The sequence below is a fragment of the Atractosteus spatula genome, chromosome 28 (assembly GCF_055471065.1).
Source record: "Atractosteus spatula isolate fAtrSpa1 chromosome 28, fAtrSpa1.hap1, whole genome shotgun sequence".
Classification (NCBI taxonomy): domain Eukaryota; kingdom Metazoa; phylum Chordata; class Actinopteri; order Semionotiformes; family Lepisosteidae; genus Atractosteus; species Atractosteus spatula.
In genome coordinates, this window is record NC_142733.1 from 3,195,882 (window position 1) to 3,215,725 (window position 19,844).

The window sequence follows — 19,844 nt, forward strand, 5'->3', positions numbered from 1 at the left end:
CGAACCCTGAACGTGTGAATCGCCCATTTGCTCCACACATTGCATTCTTGCAGTTTTCCATCCATAATGATTCATATGGTTGATGGCAGCTGAGATGTACCTGTTGCCAACATTGTCTTCATCAGATTTTCCCCATCACCATTAACAAACCACCCGTGACCAGATTCTCCTGCGACGGGACAGTTCTTGCCCAGCGTGTGAAGTGAGATTTTGGGGGGTATCCCCCCCCTTTAAGGCTACTACACACCCACCGTACAGGAAGATGTTGGAGCAGTGCAGCTACGGTCCCACGACCCCACTTGCTGGCAGCTCGCTGATCTCCTCCTCTGATCACAGCATCACCCCCAAGCTCATGCTATACCCTCTCCAGCACAGCACGAGTGTGTAAGTCCCCTGGGCTCTCTCTTCCAGTACCTTCTGGGATCCTGAACACATGATCAAATCTCCCCATCTCCCCATACTCTGTCCAGGGCTGAACAGACTCTGTTCTCACCAGCCTTCAATCCAAGTGATGTGCCTGGCCACGGGTTCTTGTACTGTATATAACTGTACATCAAGAGAAAAGGTTCTCTTTTCCATTATATAATTAATAATAGCTTACACTTATATAGCACTTTTCTGGACGCTCCACTCAAAGCGCTTTACAGGTAATGGGGATCCCCTCCACACCCACCAGTGTGTAGCCCCACCTGGATGATGCGCCAGTCCGCTCCCCACACACCTGCTCTCAGTGGGGAGGAGAGCAGAGTGATGAAGCCAGTTCAGAGATGGGGGTTATTAGGAGGCCATGATTGGTAAGGGCCAAGGGGAAATGTGGCCAGGACGCCGAGGTTACACCCCTACTCTTTTCGAGAAACACCCTGGGATTTTTAATGACCACAGAGAGTCAGGACCTCGGTTTTACGTCTCATCCGAAGGACGACACCCGTTTACAGTACAGTGTCCCCGTCACTATACTGGGGCATTAGGACCCACACAGACTGCAGGGTGAGATCCCCCTGCTGGCCCCACTAACACCTCTCCCAGCAGCAGCCTCAGCTTTCCCAGGAGTCTCCCCTCCAGGTACTGGCCAGGCTCACACCTGCTTAGCTTCAGTGGGCTGCCAGCTGGGAGCTGCAGGGTGATATAGCTGCTGACATGTAAACCTCATTCACAATATGAATCCACTGTCCAGATGTTGAAGGTTCTTTTATAAGCCATTTTCTCGTGATTGCCCTTTTCACTGGCAGCTAGACGAATTCCCAGTATATATCGGTCTTGTGGTTTAACGTGATCAAAGGAATTTCCACATAACTGAGAATTCAAAAGGTATAACCGAGTTTACTGTCTTGTGTATATGAACTGCCATTAACACTGTATCCACGGGCAGCTCCAGGATATGTGTGAGGGATGTGCTATCTGCTCTCCGCATAACCTCCAGAGCTGTGAACAGGATCCCTTTTGTTTTGCTTGTAACTGGTGAAGAAACAAATCAGGCTTTTCCAGCAGAAGTTTTTCCAGGTTTGTGAACCTGTGGAGCTCTGAAATTTGCATGCACTCATCCACTGATCAGCAGATAACACGTTCTCGTTTCTTTTTCTCCCATCTTATTTGAATATATTCCGTTGAGCCCTTTTTCATATCCTCAACATTAGTGCATAACTTTGAAATGAATCTTTTTTCTCATTACTTTGTTGACAAAACAGCTCTATCAAAATCTAAATAAAATAGCGATCTTGTTTCATACTTTGTTTTCACGCAGCAATACCTACGTTGAAGAAGTCTGGTTTTCCCACTGTTATATTGGTGTGATCATTCTCAAGATCATCAAGCTCATCCTTGTGCATGATGCTGCAACCCCTCTGGTTGTCCATGACTTCAATTCCTCACAAGGAAAACTGAGATGTAAGCTATCCATCCATCTTAATACTTTCACATCTCTCTCTTATCTATAGGTTTTTATAACCTTCAGCCATATCATAATGGATGCAACTATCCAGGGTACGCACAGTTTCTGCTAATAATTTATGTCCCAGGACTGTTTGTATTGGAAATTTGTCTACAAGCAATCCATCTCCTTCAATTTTGAATTATACTCTTGATCACACTCCTAGATATTTAAGACCTTAATTGCCAGTTTAACTTAAATTTTCCTTTTAGTACCTAACCTTATTAGAAAATAGAACTTGTTTTTTTCTATATTTAGTTTATTGCCAGATATATGACCAGAATATCCAGAAACCCCCGTTAGAGATTCTGCAGGTTGATCAAAATATAAGAGGGCATCATATAGTCCAGTCATATGTTCTTGTCCATTGATTTCTATCCTGGGTTTTGTCTGATCCATTCACTCGAGGTTCTCAACGCAGAGAAATAGCCTCTATTTTTCGATCATCACTGTGTTTCATATGTAGAGCACTCCGAAAATTGTTTGGTGTTTGTCTGTCCTGAATATAACAGGTCTAAATTTATAAACTGAGCTAAAATGTTCCCCCACTCTTTTGGGTGTGATTGAAGCATAGCTCCGACAGCCCACGCTCAGAAGGGAGACAGGGTGTCAAGACCCCATCTAATCCATTCCTCCCTTCCTTGGCTGAAACAGAACTTCTCTTCAGCCGGGGGAAGATCTCTTCCTTACTTTATCCAACTGTCAGCAGGCAGATGTAGAGGAGCTGACTGCTCTCTTTGTATCTTATCGAATTGATCATCTGTCCCAGGCGATGTGTTAGATTTAAGGTTAAAGATAGAAGTATGTATTTCCTCACTATGTGTTACTTCAATTAATATATTGTTTTGGTCAGTATTTAGAACAGGTAGCAAAGAGGTAACATTCAGTTCAATTTCAATTACAGTTAAATTAAATAAGTTTTTTTAAAAATATTCAATGAAGGTTGCTGGTCTTTCCTTAATTTCTAATGCAAATGCCTTCCTGCTGGAACAAGAATTTTATTAATTTGGGATTTGGCTTGTTCTCTACATAGTCTTCTTGCTCATATTTTCATCGGCTCCCGATTCATATTAGTTTTGCAACAGAAACTCGAATTTTGTTTCAGCTCTGACGGCTTGCAGATGAGTTATTTCTGCTCTAATTTTCAATAAATTCTTTATAGTTTTTGAGCAGGTCTTTTTAATAATCTTGTTCGATATATTTTAATCCAGGTTGCCGTTTTCTCAATTTGGCCCGTTTCTTATATGAGCAAATAGAGACGCATCCCCTCCAAGCCCTCCTTTTAGTGCACCCCATAATATCGCCTGGGACGCCTCCTCTGTATCATAGTTTTGCAAAAATAATTCATTCTCCTGTTTAATTTGCTCTTTGATATTATTGAAAACAGCACGGCTCATCTTCCAGAAACTGTGGTATTTCTTTTTAATTCTTGTCTTAAAATAACTGGTGCATGGCGAGATCGCTCAGTTATTCCAATTTCACATTCCCTCACTCATTTATAGTCTATTCCCTTCACAAGGAACTCATCTCCTCTGCGTGCAGTCCCTCCCTGTTGGACCCTGGTCTCTCCACACTCCTGGGTGTCCAGATGAGACACCAGATGTTTATCACATCTACTTTCTGCGGCTTCTAATTATAGATGTAAAGGCTATCCAGTTTTGAGTTTAGACCAAGATTAAAATCCCCTCCTGAAATGAGCAATCCAATTATTGTTGTCAAAAAAAAAACCTCAGTTGCTGATACGTCATAAACATAATGCTGAGTAAATAAGCAATCTTCTTTTTCCCTTTAAAATAAATTTATCTTCTCGGCCTTTACATATCCATCTCTGCTAAATAAATATTGAAACTTCACAGCAGTCAGAACCTGTAACGCAAGGTCTCTTTCACGACTTGCTTGCTCAAGGACGAGCAGCGCTTGATCAAAACCCGACCGCTTCAGTTAGAGTCGCTCGCTGTCGGAGAGACGAGCCCCCACGTGGGAGTACGACTTGTGCCTCGTCTTTTTGATTGAGTCTAATTTAAGTTCTGACTTCTGCAGTTCACTTACGTTAAAAGAGCTCACTTTACTGTCTTGTGACGCCATTTTTGTTGAGAATAACGGTGTAGGCGTGTCAATTATGATCGCTACACTCGGTTCGTTTGATTAATTAATACGAGGCCTTTCAGGGTATCAAAAATGAAATGACGAAAATTCTAATCCCTAATTCACACATCGCCGCGGTCAAAGAGAAAAGGTATATGAACGCCAACATCGCTCTAGATACATTTAGAGACATTGGGATAAAAAGAGGAGCGAGATGCCACCAGTTTAACCCATGGGAGTTGGTTTAAATCCCAGTCACCTGCCAGGCGAGATTCAGGACACCACACTATATATGCATAATTCCAGTGGGGGGTTCAGAGCTTAACCTTACAATGAGGTTTGACGTCATTTATAAGAAAAAAAAGTTGTGACCGGTCATCCAATTTCCCTGTGTGAAAAAGTTAACACCTCCCTTTTGCTCAGTCAATGCAATTAAAGGGATCACGAGGACCAGCTGTGACTCGGAATACCTAATTAAGCAATCAGGGCCTAACGAGCTCTGGCAGCACCTTGGCCATTGTGCCACCCAGCTTAGAGAGGCCTGGTCACGGAGGGGGGGGCTCGGAGCAGTGTCCAAATATGGGGCTCGCCCACACTCCTGAGGAGTCTCGGGCACCCCAGCCTCTGGGAAACTCCGAGCCAGGGACAGAGGCACAAGTCTGACCACCTGCCACACAGACCCCGGACCCCACGGTCAGCCACACACACCTGGACACCAATTCATAACCCGTTGTGCGATGCAGGAGCACCTGAAAGGACTTTCATACGAGTCCCCACATCTCAATCAACACAACCCCACAGGCGAGCCCCCGTGTTGTGTGAACTAGGAACGGGCTCTCACAGCTTGGAAGTTTTTTCTAAAAAGAAAATTTATTCTGGGGAAATAAAAACGAGAGACGAGGGCCAACGGCCCCGCAGGCCAGTTCCAGACGCAGGACCTGCAACCGCGGGGCAGAGGAAGAGTGTGGTCAAGGGGCCGCAGTGAACAGGGCTGGCGTGGAAAACGCAGAGGGACGTGGGGTGGGAGTGCAGGGTGGGGGCAGGGAGAGGGTCCGGGGGGAGGCACTATGGGGCACTTGGTGGAGGCGGGGGCAGTCCCCCGGGGCCTTCGGCCGGCAGGGGAGGCCGCAGGAGGGGGGGCATGGGCGCAGGAGGGGGGATGCCTGGGGCAGGAGGCAGCTGGGGGGGCATTTGAGGGGGTGCAGGCGCACCGGGGGGCAGGGGGGGCATGGGCATCCCTCCTGGTGGAGGGGGGGGCATGGGTTCGCTGGGCGGGGGCCGGGGAGGCATCCCTCCCATCAGGGGAGGGGGTCTCTTCACTCCCATCGGGGGCACCGGGCCGTTGGAAGGAGGTAGAACCTTCTCCATCTTGAAGTGGAACTGCAGGAAGAACTGGAGACAGAGAGAGAGACAGGCGGTTAATACAGACACTGGGCACAGCCAGACCATCAGAGCTACTGCCCTAATGTCCCATTAAAACCCAGTCTTAAACATTGCTCTGCCTTTAGGTCCACCTGCCAGGTGCGTGTCCCTTACCTGCTTGGTCTCTCTGTTCCAGTGTGTCCAGAAACGGTTCTCGCCCTTGTCTATCTCCCTGCTGGGCACCTGAGGGCAAATCAGGTCAGCTTGATTAACTGGGGACCAACTCGAGTCTCCTTCTCAGGCCTCTCCTCAGCAACCAGGGGCAAACAAGTGTAAAAACCACCGAAAACACTTTTATCCTTCACCAGGCGGGTGAAATATGTAGTTGAGAAGGTCAAGGTGGGGGTCAAAGCTCAGGGCCAACACAACATGCGGGAACAAGCGATTTCTGTCAGGTTACATTACTTTTTAAAAAGAACGTAGGAAGAGACAAGACAAGCAGCATATTGGCTTTTATGCTACTAAAGTAAAGTGCTCACCAAGACCGTACATCTCCTAAATCCCTAAACCCAGAACTGGAACTTTCCGGAGTCTCAATAACCACTCATCAATGACCCGTCCAATGCCCCCCCCCCCCCCCCGCACACCTTGAAGGCGATCGTCTCGTAGGGCTCGGCAGCCAGGAGCAGGTACTGCCAGCGCCGGTCGGGGGGCTCGATCCGCTGCTCATACGCCGACATGAACCGGTGACGAGGGGCGATGCCTTCTGCGATCTCGGGGTAATCGATCTGGGGAGACAGGGGGCTCACAGTGTCTCTGCTGTATCACTCCGGCACTGAGGGGTCAGCAGGTCAGTGACTGGGGTGTATCACTCCTGCATTGAGGGGTCAGCAGGTCAGTGACTGGGGTGTATCACTCCTGCATTGAGTGGTCAGCAGGTCAGTGACTGGGGTGTATCACTCCTGCACTGAGGGGTCAGCAGGTCAGTGACTGGGGTGTATCACTCCTGCACTGAGGGGTCAGCAGGTCAGTGACTGGGGTGTATCACTCCTGCACTGAGGGGTCAGCAGGTCAGTGACTGGGGTGTATCACTCCTGCACTGAGGGGTCAGCAGGTCAGTGACTGGGGTGTATCACTCCTGCACTGAGGGGTCAGCAGTGACTGGGGTGTATCACTCCTACACTGAGGGGTCAGCAGGTCAGTGACTGGGGTATATCACTCCTGCACTGAGGGGTCAGCAGGTCAGTGACTGGGGTGTATCACTCCTGCACTGAGGGGTCAGCAGGTCAGTGACTGGGGTGTATCACTCCTGCACTGAGGGGTCAGCAGTGACTGGGGTGTATCACTCCTACACTGAGGGGTCAGCAGGTCAGTGACTGGGGTATATCACTCCTGCACTGAGGGGTCAGCAGGTCAGTGACTGGGGTGTATCACTCCTGCACTGAGGGGTCAGCAGGTCAGTGACTGGGGTGTATCACTCCTGCACTGAGGGGTCAGCAGTGACTGGGGTGTATCACTCCTACACTGAGGGGTCAGCAGGTCAGTGACTGGGGTATATCACTCCTGCACTGAGGGGTCAGCAGGTCAGTGACTGGGGTGTATCACTCCTGCACTGAGGGGTCAGCAGGTCAGTGACTGGGGTGTATCACTCCTGCACTGAGGGGTCAGCAGTGACTGGGGTGTATCACTCCTACACTGAGGGGTCAGCAGGTCAGTGACTGGGGTATATCACTCCTGCACTGAGGGGTCAGCAGGTCAGTGACTGGGGTATATCACTCCTGCACTGAGGGGTCAGCAGGTCAGTGACTGGGGTGTATCACTCCTGCACTGAGGGGTCAGCAGTGACTGGGGTGTATCACTCCTACACTGAGGGGTCAGCAGGTCAGTGACTGGGGTATATCACTCCTACACTGAGGGGTCAGCAGGTCAGTGACTGGGGTATATCACTCCTGCACTGAGGGGTCAGCAGGTCAGTGACTGGGGTATATCACTCCTGCACTGAGGGGTCAGCAGGTCAGTGACTGGGGTGTATCACTCCTGCACTGAGGGGTCAGCAGGTCAGTGACTGGGGTGTATCACTCCTACACTGAGGGGTCAGCAGGTCAGTGACTGGGGTATATCACTCCTGCACTGAGGGGTCAGCAGGTCAGTGACTGGGGTGTATCACTCCTGCACTGAGGGGTCAGCAGGTCAGTGACTGGGGTGTATCACTCCTGCACTGAGGGGTCAGCAGTGACTGGGGTGTATCACTCCTACACTGAGGGGTCAGCAGGTCAGTGACTGGGGTATATCACTCCTGCACTGAGGGGTCAGCAGGTCAGTGACTGGGGTGTATCACTCCTGCACTGAGGGGTCAGCAGGTCAGTGACTGGGGTGTATCACTCCTGCACTGAGGGGTCAGCAGTGACTGGGGTGTATCACTCCTACACTGAGGGGTCAGCAGGTCAGTGACTGGGGTATATCACTCCTGCACTGAGGGGTCAGCAGGTCAGTGACTGGGGTGTACCACTCCTGCATTGAGGGGTCAGCAGGTCAGTGACTGGGGTGTATCACTCCTGCACTGAGGGGTCAGCAGTGACTGGGGTGTATCACTCCTACACTGAGGGGTCAGCAGGTGACTGGGGTATATCACTCCTACACTGAGGGGTCAGCAGGTCAGTGACTGGGGTATATCACTCCTGCACTGAGGGGTCAGCAGGTCAGTGACTGGGGTATATCACTCCTGCACTGAGGGGTCAGCAGTGACTGGGGTGTATCACTCCTGCACTGAGGGGTCAGCAGGTCAGTGACTGGGGTATATCACTCCTGCACTGAGGGGTCAGCAGGTCAGTGACTGGGGTGTATCACTCCTGCACTGAGGGGTCAGCAGTGACTGGGGTGTATCACTCCTACACTGAGGGGTCAGCAGTGACTGGGGTGTATCACTCCTACACTGAGGGGTCAGCAGGTCAGTGACTGGGGTATATCACTCCTGCACTGAGGGGTCAGCAGGTCAGTGACTGGGGTATATCACTCCTGCACTGAGGGGTCAGCAGGTCAGTGACTGGGGTGTATCACTCCTGCACTGAGGGGTCAGCAGGTCAGTGACTGGGGTGTACCACTCCTGCACTGAGGGGTCAGCAGTGACTGGGGTGTACCACTCCTACACTGAGGGGTCAGCAGGTCAGTGACTGGGGTATATCACTCCTGCACTGAGGGGTCAGCAGGTCAGTGACTGGGGTATATCACTCCTGCACTGAGGGGTCAGCAGTGACTGGGGTGCATCACTCCTACACTGAGGGGTCAGCAGGTCAGTGACTGGGGTATATCACTCCTGCACTGAGGGGTCAGCAGGTCAGTGACTGGGGTGTATCACTCCTGCACTGAGGGGTCAGCAGGTCAGTGACTGGGGTGTATCACTCCTGCACTGAGGGGTCAGCAGTGACTGGGGTGTATCACTCCTACACTGAGGGGTCAGCAGGTCAGTGACTGGGGTATATCACTCCTGCACTGAGGGGTCAGCAGGTCAGTGACTGGGGTATATCACTCCTGCACTGAGGGGTCAGCAGGTCAGTGACTGGGGTGTATCACTCCTGCACTGAGGGGTCAGCAGTGACTGGGGTGTATCACTCCTACACTGAGGGGTCAGCAGGTCAGTGACTGGGGTATATCACTCCTACACTGAGGGGTCAGCAGGTCAGTGACTGGGGTATATCACTCCTACACTGAGGGGTCAGCAGGTCAGTGACTGGGGTGTATCACTCCTGCACTGAGGGGTCAGCAGGTCAGTGACTGGGGTATATCACTCCTGCACTGAGGGGTCAGCAGTGACTGGGGTGTATCACTCCTACACTGAGGGGTCAGCAGGTCAGTGACTGGGGTATATCACTCCTGCACTGAGGGGTCAGCAGGTCAGTGACTGGGGTGTACCACTCCTGCACTGAGGGGTCAGCAGTGACTGGGGTGTATCACTCCTGCACTGAGGGGTCAGCAGGTCAGTGACTGGGGTGTATCACTCCTACACTGAGGGGTCAGCAGGTCAGTGACTGGGGTGTATCACTCCTGCACTGAGGGGTCAGCAGGTCAGTGACTGGGGTGTATCACTCCTGCACTGAGGGGTCAGCAGGTCAGTGACTGGGGTGTATCACTCCTGCACTGAGGGGTCAGCAGGTCAGTGACTGGGGTGTACCACTCCTGCACTGAGGGGTCAGTGACTGGGGTGTACCACTCCTGCACTGAGGGGTCAGCAGTGACTGGGGTGTACCACTCCTGCACTGAGGGGTCAGTGACTGGGGTGTACCACTCCTGCACTGAGGGGTCAGCAGTGACTGGGGTGTACCACTCCTGCACTGAGGGGTCAGTGACTGGGGTGTACCACTCCTGCACTGAGGGGTCAGCAGTGACTCTGGAGAATACACTATACCATTCCTGCTCTGAGGGATGCAGGTGGATAAACAGAGCTGAGAGTTGGTCTGTTCAATCCTACCTGGAAAAGGAGACTCTGTTGACCAGTCTCTGGGTCTCTCTGTTTTGTCACTGTAGGGAAAGAATATTTAGTTTTCATTATGAATTAAAAACATAAGAAAATAAGCATATTAGAGACTCAGTGGTATGCAACATGTAGATTCTGTGCTAATATTCATTCTCTAAGCCTTACAGAAGGTATTCTCACTCTTCTTAAATCTTGAAAGTGAAATATTTAGAGTTATGTCATATTTACATTAAAAATTCATTGCAAAACAAAAAGAATTGTTTTGTACCCTTTTCTAGAGTGACAGCCTTGAATCTCTTACCAAAATGCAAAGCACCAGCAGAAGGAGAAGACTCGAAATTAATCTTTTCTGTTAGATTTCTTAATCTTTATTCTATTATTCATTATAAGGCTTATTTGACATTTCTACCGATATTTCTGGTCATAATTTTAAAGTAAGAGATTAGTAAAACATTTTTGGGGATCTCAAGAGGCCTGACTGCTCGCACCAGCTGTACCCCCAACCCAAAAACTCTCTGATGACATGCAGTAACACCCCACTCAGTAAGGGGAAATTCCAGTTTGACACTTTCTTCTCATTAGCTCCTATAGTTGGAGGGCAAGGTTGGGGTACAGTTAATGGAGCACCTCTTCAGGAGAATTATGGGGACCCCCTGCCTTTGGCAAACTGCACCTGCTTCGCCAGCATGGACAGATCCACTGGGTTGGGAGTCACCAGACCCGGAGGCAGGGGACGCTGGGCTATGCCTCACCTTTGTATCCCGGCCTCCCGATCTTCACAAACTTCTTCACCTCTACCTTCACCTTCTCCGGCGCGGGCTGGGCTGGGGCCTCCTTTGCCTCCTTGGCTGCTCGTCTCGCACTGAGATCGAGAGGCAGGGCCAGAGAAAAAGGGTCACCCACAGCAGATACAGGCAGGGCCAGAGAGAGAGGGTCACCCACAGGCAGATACAGGCAGGGCCAAAGAGACAGGGTCACCCATACCAGATACAGGCTGGGCCAGGTCACCCACAGATAGACAGGGAGACATGATCACTCAGACAAAAAGGCAGAGACAGAGAGACGCACAGGCAAGTAAACAGACAGTGAGCCAAGCCGACACTCACACTAACACAGGCCAGAGAGACAGACAGGCCAGCACAGGGTCTGCAGGGCACAGGCCCGCAGACTTACAGACATGGGCAGACAGCAGCTGAGACGGGTCAGAGTGGAAGAGGACGGGCTGAAGGAGACAGACACTTTGACAGCTCAACACACACACAACCAAAGAACCTGAACTCTACTCACAGGTTGGTCTGATGCTTCTTCCCTTGTGTGTGAGCCAAGTAGCTACCCTGAAAAACAAAGCACAGCGACGCAGCAGCGTTAACCCCAGGCCGGGACAGCGGGGGGCGCTCCGCTCGCAGGTCGCCCGCTCACCTCGTTGTTGTGCAGCGTCAGGCACAGCTTGCACTCGTAGGAGCCCAGGTGGTTCTTCATGAAGTAGGGGTCCTTGTTGATGTCGATTGTCTCCAGGGCCAGCTGCCGCAGCCGCTCTCGCCGGTCCCGGTTGCTCTCCGACGCCGAGGCGACCCCCCCGCTCCCCGTCTTCCCCCCCGGCCGGTGCTGGAAATCCATCCTGGCGGGCGCACGGGCTCAGGGACACACACTCTCGCTCGGCCGCGGATAAAACACCGGGCCCTGGGTGGGGGGGGGGAGACACCAGTCAGACTCCCGCCCCTCCACCAGTCCAGCACCACCAACAACAACAACCCACCACACAGCTGGGACCCCACGGCACCCCACTCAGGAAAAATAATAATAATTCTTTACACTTCTATAGCGCTTTTCTGGACACTCCACTCAAAGCGCTGTACAGGTCAGGGGGATCCCCTCCACACCCACCAGTGTGCAGTCCCACCTGGGTGATGCGCCAGTCCGCTCCCCACACACCAGCTCTCAGTGGGGAGGAGAGCAGAGTGATGGAGCCAGTTCAGAGATGGGGATTATTAGGAGGCCATGATGGGTAAAGGCCAGGGGGAAATTTAGCCAGGACACTGGGGTAACACCCCTACTCTTTTTGAAAAATGTGATGGGATTTGTAATGACCACAGAGAGTCAGGACCTCGGTTTTACATCTCATCTGAGGGATGCATTAGCGCCCACACAGGCCACAGGGTGAGCTGTGGGCCTACTGGTCCCACTAACACCTCTTCCAGCAGCAGCCTCAGCTTTCCCAGGAGTCTCCCCTCCAGGTACTGACCAGGCTCACACCTGCTGGGCTCCAGTGGGGCTGCCAGCTGGGAGCCGCAGGGTGATATGGCTGCTGAAAAAAAAAGACACTTCCTGAAAAAGGACAAGGTGAACTCACAATTAACCCAGCTGTGGGAAAGCTATCCCCACAACAGGGACCTCCGGCAGACCTGGGGGCAGTTCCTCTGCTCGCTTTCCACAGCTCTCCAGCCACCGGCGCAGGACTGGAGGACGACAGGCGATTACTTGACGATCGGGCCTATAAATACATTGGATTAAAAGTTTAATCCACATTTACAGTAGCGTTTTAATCCGCGGTTAACGTTCAGGGCTCTGAACTTCAAAGCAGAGGATCGTTGGAACCAGAGAACCTGGTCTTTGAGAGATGAGGGTGCCATGATTTTGGTCTCGGACGATCGCTAGATGTGTAAATGTGATAAACCAGATGCTTATCACTAAGAAACTTCCTAAGCTTCAGAAACCGGCGATTTAATGGTGAACTATCGGGGGTTTGAGAAGGAGCTGCACAGCCCTGCCAGAACACCACCAACAAGGAGTGATTAACGAGTAATTAATGGATAACGCAACTTAATACATTTGTAACGTACCGTAATTAATTAAAAAACCGTGGACAAAGTTTAAAGTCGATGCCTTTCTCACACTAAATCTAAAACATTACACGCAGACGTTTCGGGCACTGAATAATTTTTAAACCGGAAAGGTCACAAATAGTTACGTGAAGATCGAAGGGCGCCAATATTGATTACAGAAGGGATTTGTTAATATCTTATTTATTAAAATGAAGTCATTTTATAATTCCTTAAACAAAGGTTACATTGTAAGAACACTTCGTAATTCGATAATTACAAATCTCACAGTGAGATTTAAGTTTTAAAATGTAACAACGAGGTGTCCCGAATCTAGAAACAAATTTATCTTAAAAACTACCAAACTTAGTAAACCTTAAATAGCATGTACAAGCCCCCAAACTATTCACATAAGTTTACGGTTGTAAAAATGTATTAATTTCATTTTTAAAACAAGTATTAGAGACATTATAAGTAACATTTCAAACGATTACCTTACCAACAACACACGCTTGTAACTTCCGGTCAAACAGTACATGCGCAGGGAAACCAAACTTTATTAACAATCTCTCCGCTGTGACATAACCAGTAATTCAAAAATAACTCTTCATTTAATTTTGGTAACGCGGCATATTCGGACAATTTTTCAAATATAAAACCTGTCATTTCAGAAACTATCCAGTTGTGTATGTTTTAAAAATAATTGCACCAAAAACGCGTTCAAACGCACATTTGTCACGTGACATTTAAAATTGCCTACATGTCCCAGAAATCCTGCCACGCACACACGACCATAGAAAGCGTTTGGCAATCTGGGACTTGTAGTTTTTTTTAATGAAAATTAAGGAATACAATAGCAATCGGTTTACACATTTATTAAGAATAAAAAGAGAGAAATATAAGACTACGCCAGCCACTACGAAAAATTAGCCACGAGTGGACGAGACTATTAAGAAGTAGCCTGTAGTTTTACTATGGCTGGTATTTAACGCGGAAGACCCTCACGCCTGACCACCGTTTCCGGGTGCGGAGCGCAGCTGTGTCGCAGGGGAGGGTCCGGTCCGGCGGTGGAAAACCGTGACCCGGGCTCTGTCTGCCCGTGAGGCCGCTAGACTCGCAGGGCGGAGCGGTGGGCAGCTGCGGAGAGAAACGCGCAAGACCCCGCCGCCTGGTAACGCGAGTCAGGCTGTCCCGAGTGGGGCGGGGATCGCCGAGATCCGGGTGGGTGTGTGCGTGCGTGTGCCAGCCGGAGCGGACGGCGGTCGCCGGTTTCCCAGGGCGATGCCAGGCCGGCGGTAGCGGTGCGGCGCGGCGGAGGAGGGATGCGGTTTAACGAGAGGGAGCTGGTGTCGCTGAGCCGCCAGCCCTCCGAGAGGGCGGCCCAGCTGGGCATGCGGGGACCCAAGAAAGGCGACGGTACGGACGGGCACACGGGGCTCCCCCCCCCCTCCCTTCTCCCTGCCGGTCCACGCGTGTCTTTTCCGTGTCCACTTCCCTGTCTGTCTTCGTCTCCCTGCTCTGCTGTCGCCTGTCCTCATCCGCTAGGTCGCAGCTGTACTCGTGAAACTGTGTTTGCTTATAAGTGGGACTCGGCGCTCTGTCTGTTTCTGTCCTCGATCTGGACCGGTTTCGACCCGCATCACCTAACTGGACATGCGGTTCATTTCTACAAACCGGTGTGCTTCTTGTCTTCGCATTTGTTTTCCGGCTAGACTGTTTTGTCTCTTTGTTTTATCTTGCACACAAAAAAAATATTCCCAGGCTAAAACCGTAACCTTGCCGAGTGCAGGGGTTGAAGATGGAAGGAATTACGATGTGTAAAATGTTTCCAGCAGGTCTGCAGCTCGGAGTCTGCGGCCCCCCGAGATACACACACCATTGTTTTCTCTTTCCGGCACAGAAAGGGAGCTATTTTTTAAGGAAGCGCCCGTCTGCTGTCTTATCGCAGTTATTTATAGCCCCCCCCCGGCGTCTGGCCCTGTGGGAGAGGAACAGAAAAAGTGAGGGAGAGGAACAGGAACAGAGACGGAGACGCGCTTTCTGCTGCCCTGATCAGACAGACAAACATCCTTCCCCACAGTGACTAACCTCAACCCAGCATTCCCACACCTAGCAGACCCAGAACAGCTCCCGATCCTGCTGGGGAGCAGATGCAATCGAGCTGCAGCCTGGTGTGTGTGTGTGTGTGTGTGAGTGAGAGGGACACACAGCGAGCCTGTGTCATATGTGAAATGGCCAAGCTGTCGTGTTAATTGTCGTATTTGGTGGCACTGTAACCCATCGGTTGTGCTAGTGAAGCTCGCTGGAATGGTGGACCAGCAGAAGGACAGGCCAGAGAGAGAGAGATAGAGAGAGGAGGAGGTCACAGGTGCCAGGGGAGACCGGTCTGGTCGGTCCGCCTGGCTCCAGCCTGTGGGTCACATCTGGAGACATGGCCATGGACACCTAACTTGGCGATATTGGCGTTGGGCGAGGCCAGCTCGCTGGACAGGCCTGACAACACGCCCCTTGGTCACCTATAAGAGCTAAGACCTTAGCCAGAGCCCAGCGAGCATCTTGCAGTAGAGGGACATTGCGCTGGTTCTGATCGGGATTCTCGGGTCCAGCCTGCTGGTTCTGGTTCTTGTTGCAGCCGAGGTCAGGGCGAGTGCAGGGAGTGCTGCTCGGAGCAATGGCTGATCTCTCTCTCTCCCTCTCTCTCTCTCTAACAGTCATGAAGAAGAGGCTGGTCAAGCTGGTGGTGAATTTCCTGTTCTACTTCCGCACGGATGAGGAAGAGGTAAGGGGGCGGGGGCGGGGGCGGGGGCACCCGGGGGAGACGGTGAGGGCTCGGTGTGACGGCTCTGTGTCCGACTGTCCGTCTCTCTCCAGCCTCTGGGAGCCCTGCTGCTGGAACAGTGCCGCGTGGAGAGAGAAGACAGCCAGGCCTTCTCCATCGGTGAGTCTCGCGGGCGTTCGGGGCTCTGGGCTGGGACTCCATTCCAGTCCGGTCTGGTCCAACACAAACCAGTTTACACTTTTCTTGTTCAATAGAACCCAGTCCATTCCAGTCTGGTCCAACACAATCCAGTCTATTCTAGTCTGGACCAATACCACCTAGTCTATTCCACTCCATTCCAGTCTGGTCCAGTACTGTCCCAGTCCAGTCCGGGGCTCTGTGTCCACTCTAGTGGAGTCGAGGGTTAAGTCCAGATCAAGACTGGTAAGACCTGTGGAGACCTGTAGTTCAGTCCAGTGCCTGGGCATTGTCTTTCTGATTGTGACCATTCCTCTCCGGTGTCCGCAGCCTTCCTGGACGAGTCAGAGCGGAAGTACCTGTTTGAGTGCGACTCTCAGGAGCAGTGCCAGGATTGGATGGACTCTGTTATCCGAGCCAGGTCTGTCTGTCCATCCGTCCCGTTTTTCCCGGTGAGAGCCGTGGTGGGTTCTGAGAGTCTGTTCAGACTTGTTGGTGCATGTCTGTGTGATGTTTCCCCGTGTGGCGTCTCCCGCAGCTACGAGTCCATGAGGAAGAGCCTGATCTTCTACCGCACCGAGATTCAGAGAATCACAGGGAAGGTGAGATACATCTGCTCAGTGCAGTGTTAATGTACTGGAGTGTCCAGTCAGTGCGTCTGTATGAACCCCTCTCTCTCTCAGTGCAGTGTTCATGTACTGGAGTGTCCAGTCAGTGTGTCTGTATGAACCCCTCTCTCTCTCAGTGCAGTGTTTATGTACTGGAGTGTCCAGTCAGTGCGTCTGTATGAACCCCTCTCTCTCTCAGTGCAGTGTTAATGTACTGGAGTGTCCAGTCAGTGCGTCTGTATGAACCCCTCTCTCTCTCAGTGCAGTGTTAATGTACTGGAGTGTCCAGTCAGTGTGTCTGTATGAACCCCTCTCTCTCTCAGTGCAGTGTTTATGTACTGGAGTGTCCAGTCAGTGCGTCTGTATGAACCCCTCTCTCTCTCAGTGCAGTGTTTATGTACTGGAGTGTCCAGTCAGTGCGTCTGTATGAACCCCATTCTCTCTCAGTGCAGTGTTAATGTACTAGAGTGTCCAGTCAGTGCGTCTGTATGAACCCCTCTCTCTCTCAGTGCAGTGTTCATGTACTGGAGTGTCCAGTCAGTGTGTCTGTATGAACCCCTCTCTCTCTCTCTCTCTCAGTGCAGTGTTAATGTACTGGAGTGTCCAGTCAGTCATTAACCTCTATGTCTCTCTCAGGATCCCCTGGAGCAGTATGGGATATCGGATGAGGCTCGTTTCCAGGTTAACAGCTCCCTGAAAGCCAACGACAAGGCGACCTAACAAGGGGGACACCACACCCCACCTCCCCTACAGCCACACGGGGCTGTTCTTCACACCTGCTCCCCCACTGTAACCACACACCCGAGAGCACAGTTACTCCGTCCACCCCACCAAGAGGGAACTGACCTTTTCAATCGTCTGCACTGTGAAGACTGCTTTCACAGGATCTTCCTTAGAGACCTGGATCAAGAAAGCAAAAAGTGGATCAAATGTGCACACGAAACATTTGTGTGAATTGAAGACGCCTAGTGATTCTGCACTGGACTTGATGTATAAGATCACAACCTGTGTGCATGTTTTCTAAAATGTGATGCTCATTTCTGAGGTGTCTGAAATGAGGCTTCTGTACTCTGCCAGTGTCTTGTGGAGAGAGCAGTGGATTTCTAGGCTCTTACATGAGGCCTATGTCACTGTGATAGTTTGATATTTTGCTTGGTGGGGGGGGGGGCTCTCTAAATAGTTTCAGTGTTTGGAGACAACCTGATGTTTTTAAGTCGGGTAACTACTTCCCTCTGGAAAAAAAACAAAACGCTTGTTTAAGTAGAGTTTGATCGCACCCAGATTTGCAGTTGTGTACATAAGTGCATACAAAGTCTATTTTTTTAAGCAAGTTCTGAAAACATTTATTTTCTTTAGCATTTCCTTTCCAGGTACCTTTAAAATCCAAAAGGCTGTATTGATAAAGTGTCAGTATTTCCATGCAAGCGTAACTCCTCTGGATGCAGCTGTTAGTGTGTGTGTGTGGGTTTAGCGTGTTAGGCTTGTGTGAACTACGTTGTGTGTCCTGTTTCTAGAAAGGAGGAGGGAACTCCTTGGTTCTGAAATTCTGTTGTCATGCAAGATTTATTTTTTAAATTGCCAATTTCTGGATGCAGCCATTCTTCACTGCTGTTGTGTTTTGGTTTTTTTTTTTTTACCACTTATGGAAAGAATTTAAGAACTTGGAATGAAACCATGAAGGTTCTGGTTACAGTCTTTCAGGACCAGAGCTGGTTACACCTGAGTGACTTGAAGAAAATTAGCTTTCTTTAGCTGACCAGAAAGATGCAACCGCAGCTCCACCGCGCCTGTCAACAGGGGACTGAGGGGCCTCTTCAGACAAGCCCGGCCTGGCACCCTATGTCCCAGGGCAGCAGTAACGCAGGGCTGGGGCTGTAGGCTCTTGAGCTGATGTTCCTGTTTAACACCACGCTTGTCTTCTGTCAGTGTGGTATTTGATTTTAGGGCCAGGGCATTGGTTGATCCTAGTCACCTAGACTTGGTGTCTTGGGGGAAAAAAAACCAACATAAAAACCATCCAGTTAAAGGTGGTTTAAAAAAGAGCAGCTTTATACCCCAGAGGTGTCTAATTAAAATTGAAGGTGTGTCTATGGACCTGAACCCAAGACTTCAGATCACTGGCTGCCCTGCAGGTGCCCTGTTTGGCCTGTGTGCTGGAGGGTCTGATGGGCTGGCACGCCACGCTGGGGCCAGTGGACAGCCCATAGTGTCACATGTAGGACCCACAGCAGCCCTGGAGCATTCCACTCCCCCCCAGAAAAAGTGTTTGTTTCTGCTCTAACAAAACCTTAATATTTATGTGCAGTTACAATGCTGGATTTCAAGAGGGTGCAGGTGGAACCCATGATCTTGGGCTACACACTCAAGTGGGTTAGTGGATTTATGATCATTTCTGAAATCCATTTACCCTCTTGGGGGTGTAGCCCAAGACCATGGGTTCCACCTGATTACAGATTAATGTTAACCCGCTATCTCTTACTTTGTAACTTTATAATTTTGAGATCTTTACCCCCTTTTGAGAGCACAGAAAAGACGGTTCATTGCCAGCAACTACTGCTGCATGCTGTGGTGTTGTGCATTTGATAAGTAAATTTTGATACAGGGCATTTTCCACCCACCTAAGATGGATGCTGTTTTTGTGTTGTGTTGGAGACAGAGATCCAAAGTGAATGAGTGCACTACAATAATAGCACAGTAGGCTGTAGTAAGTACAGAAGGTGGCCTTGACAAAGCCCATTTTTTTCTTTTTGCACCCATTTCCATCCGATATCAGTGTTTAATTTTATGATTGAAGCTACTTTAAAGATTACTGTAATTTTGTCTAGATGCCGTCAAAATCTTAAATGTTTGTTTTCACTGGAGATCAGTGTCTTGCGAGTTTTGATTAAATCCTATTTTACCGAGATCCGTTTTGCTGTCGTTGATGGTTGTTTGAAAAGCCAGTTGTCTGGTGCCGTAGTAAACACAGGAAGTGGCTTGAACTGGCCACTGCCAGGGACTGCTGGGAGCAGAGCTCTTAAAGACAACAGGAGACAGAACAGCGTCTGCTGTACTTCTGCACTCTCCGATCAGTGAAAGGCTCTCGCTTTTGTTTATAGGCAGTGGGAGGGAGGTTAAACATTCATTTCTCTTAAGCCTCTTGTGTAAAATCTGCTTTTAGGAGAATCTGAATGTTTTGAAAGTGACACTTAAAAAAAGTTAACTTTTAATGCGTGCCTGGTATCACTCGTTGTCCTGCTTGTTTTTATTAGGAACTTTTAAGCAGGCCAGATTAAATGCATAATGATATTTGTATAATTCAGCAGATGAAGTACAATTACCTTGAGCTCAGAAGGACTGAGACCCAAAATACTGCGCAAAGTTTCTCAAAGACTATATATCCCAGTGGTAGGAAAGCAACAATTTTAAATTGTCTGAAATTAACTGGAAGCCAATACCCTGCTTTTTTCCTTAATTCAGCAAACAGCACTTTCTTCCAGCAGGAACATTCCCTGTTCCTGAAATGTAAGGAAAAGAAACTTCCTTACATTTTGAGTAGTTAAACCCACCCACACAAAAGACAAAAGCACACACCAAGCGTCTGTAGTTCTCAACATGATACCCAGCAAGAAAATCA

The 19,844-nt window shown here is 50.1% G+C and overlaps 2 protein-coding genes across 4 annotated transcripts; one reads left to right on the forward strand and one right to left on the reverse strand.

The window, feature by feature from the left end:
- Nucleotides 1–4,863: 4,863 nt before the first annotated feature.
- sf3a2 (splicing factor 3a, subunit 2) lies at nt 4,864–14,568 on the reverse strand. Of its 3 annotated transcripts, none has more exons than XM_088907406.1 (9): nt 14,339–14,568; nt 12,196–12,336; nt 11,265–11,525; nt 11,133–11,179; nt 10,598–10,707; nt 9,840–9,889; nt 6,022–6,162; nt 5,549–5,617; nt 4,864–5,404 (listed from the first exon to the last, which is right to left on the reverse strand). In XM_088907406.1, the coding sequence occupies exons 3-9, from the start codon at nt 11,460–11,462 to the stop codon at nt 5,078–5,080; spliced, it is 942 nt and encodes a 313-aa protein (XP_088763532.1). In that variant the 5' UTR covers nt 11,463–11,525; nt 12,196–12,336; nt 14,339–14,568; the 3' UTR covers nt 4,864–5,077. The 3 variants fall into 3 exon arrangements, with proteins under 3 accessions (XP_088763532.1, XP_088763530.1, XP_088763533.1); XM_088907404.1 differs by lacking the exon at nt 14,339–14,568 and adding an exon at nt 13,164–13,864; XM_088907407.1 differs by lacking the exon at nt 14,339–14,568 and adding an exon at nt 13,159–13,207.
- On the forward strand, nt 13,704–19,131 carry plekhj1 (pleckstrin homology domain containing J1). The gene is made up of 6 exons (XM_088907408.1): nt 13,704–14,080; nt 15,376–15,443; nt 15,536–15,602; nt 15,951–16,041; nt 16,159–16,222; nt 16,865–19,131. Exons 1-6 carry the CDS (start codon nt 13,987–13,989, stop codon nt 16,946–16,948), a joined length of 468 nt encoding a protein of 155 aa, XP_088763534.1. The 5' UTR covers nt 13,704–13,986; the 3' UTR covers nt 16,949–19,131.
- The last annotated feature ends 713 nt before the right edge of the window (nt 19,132–19,844 follow it).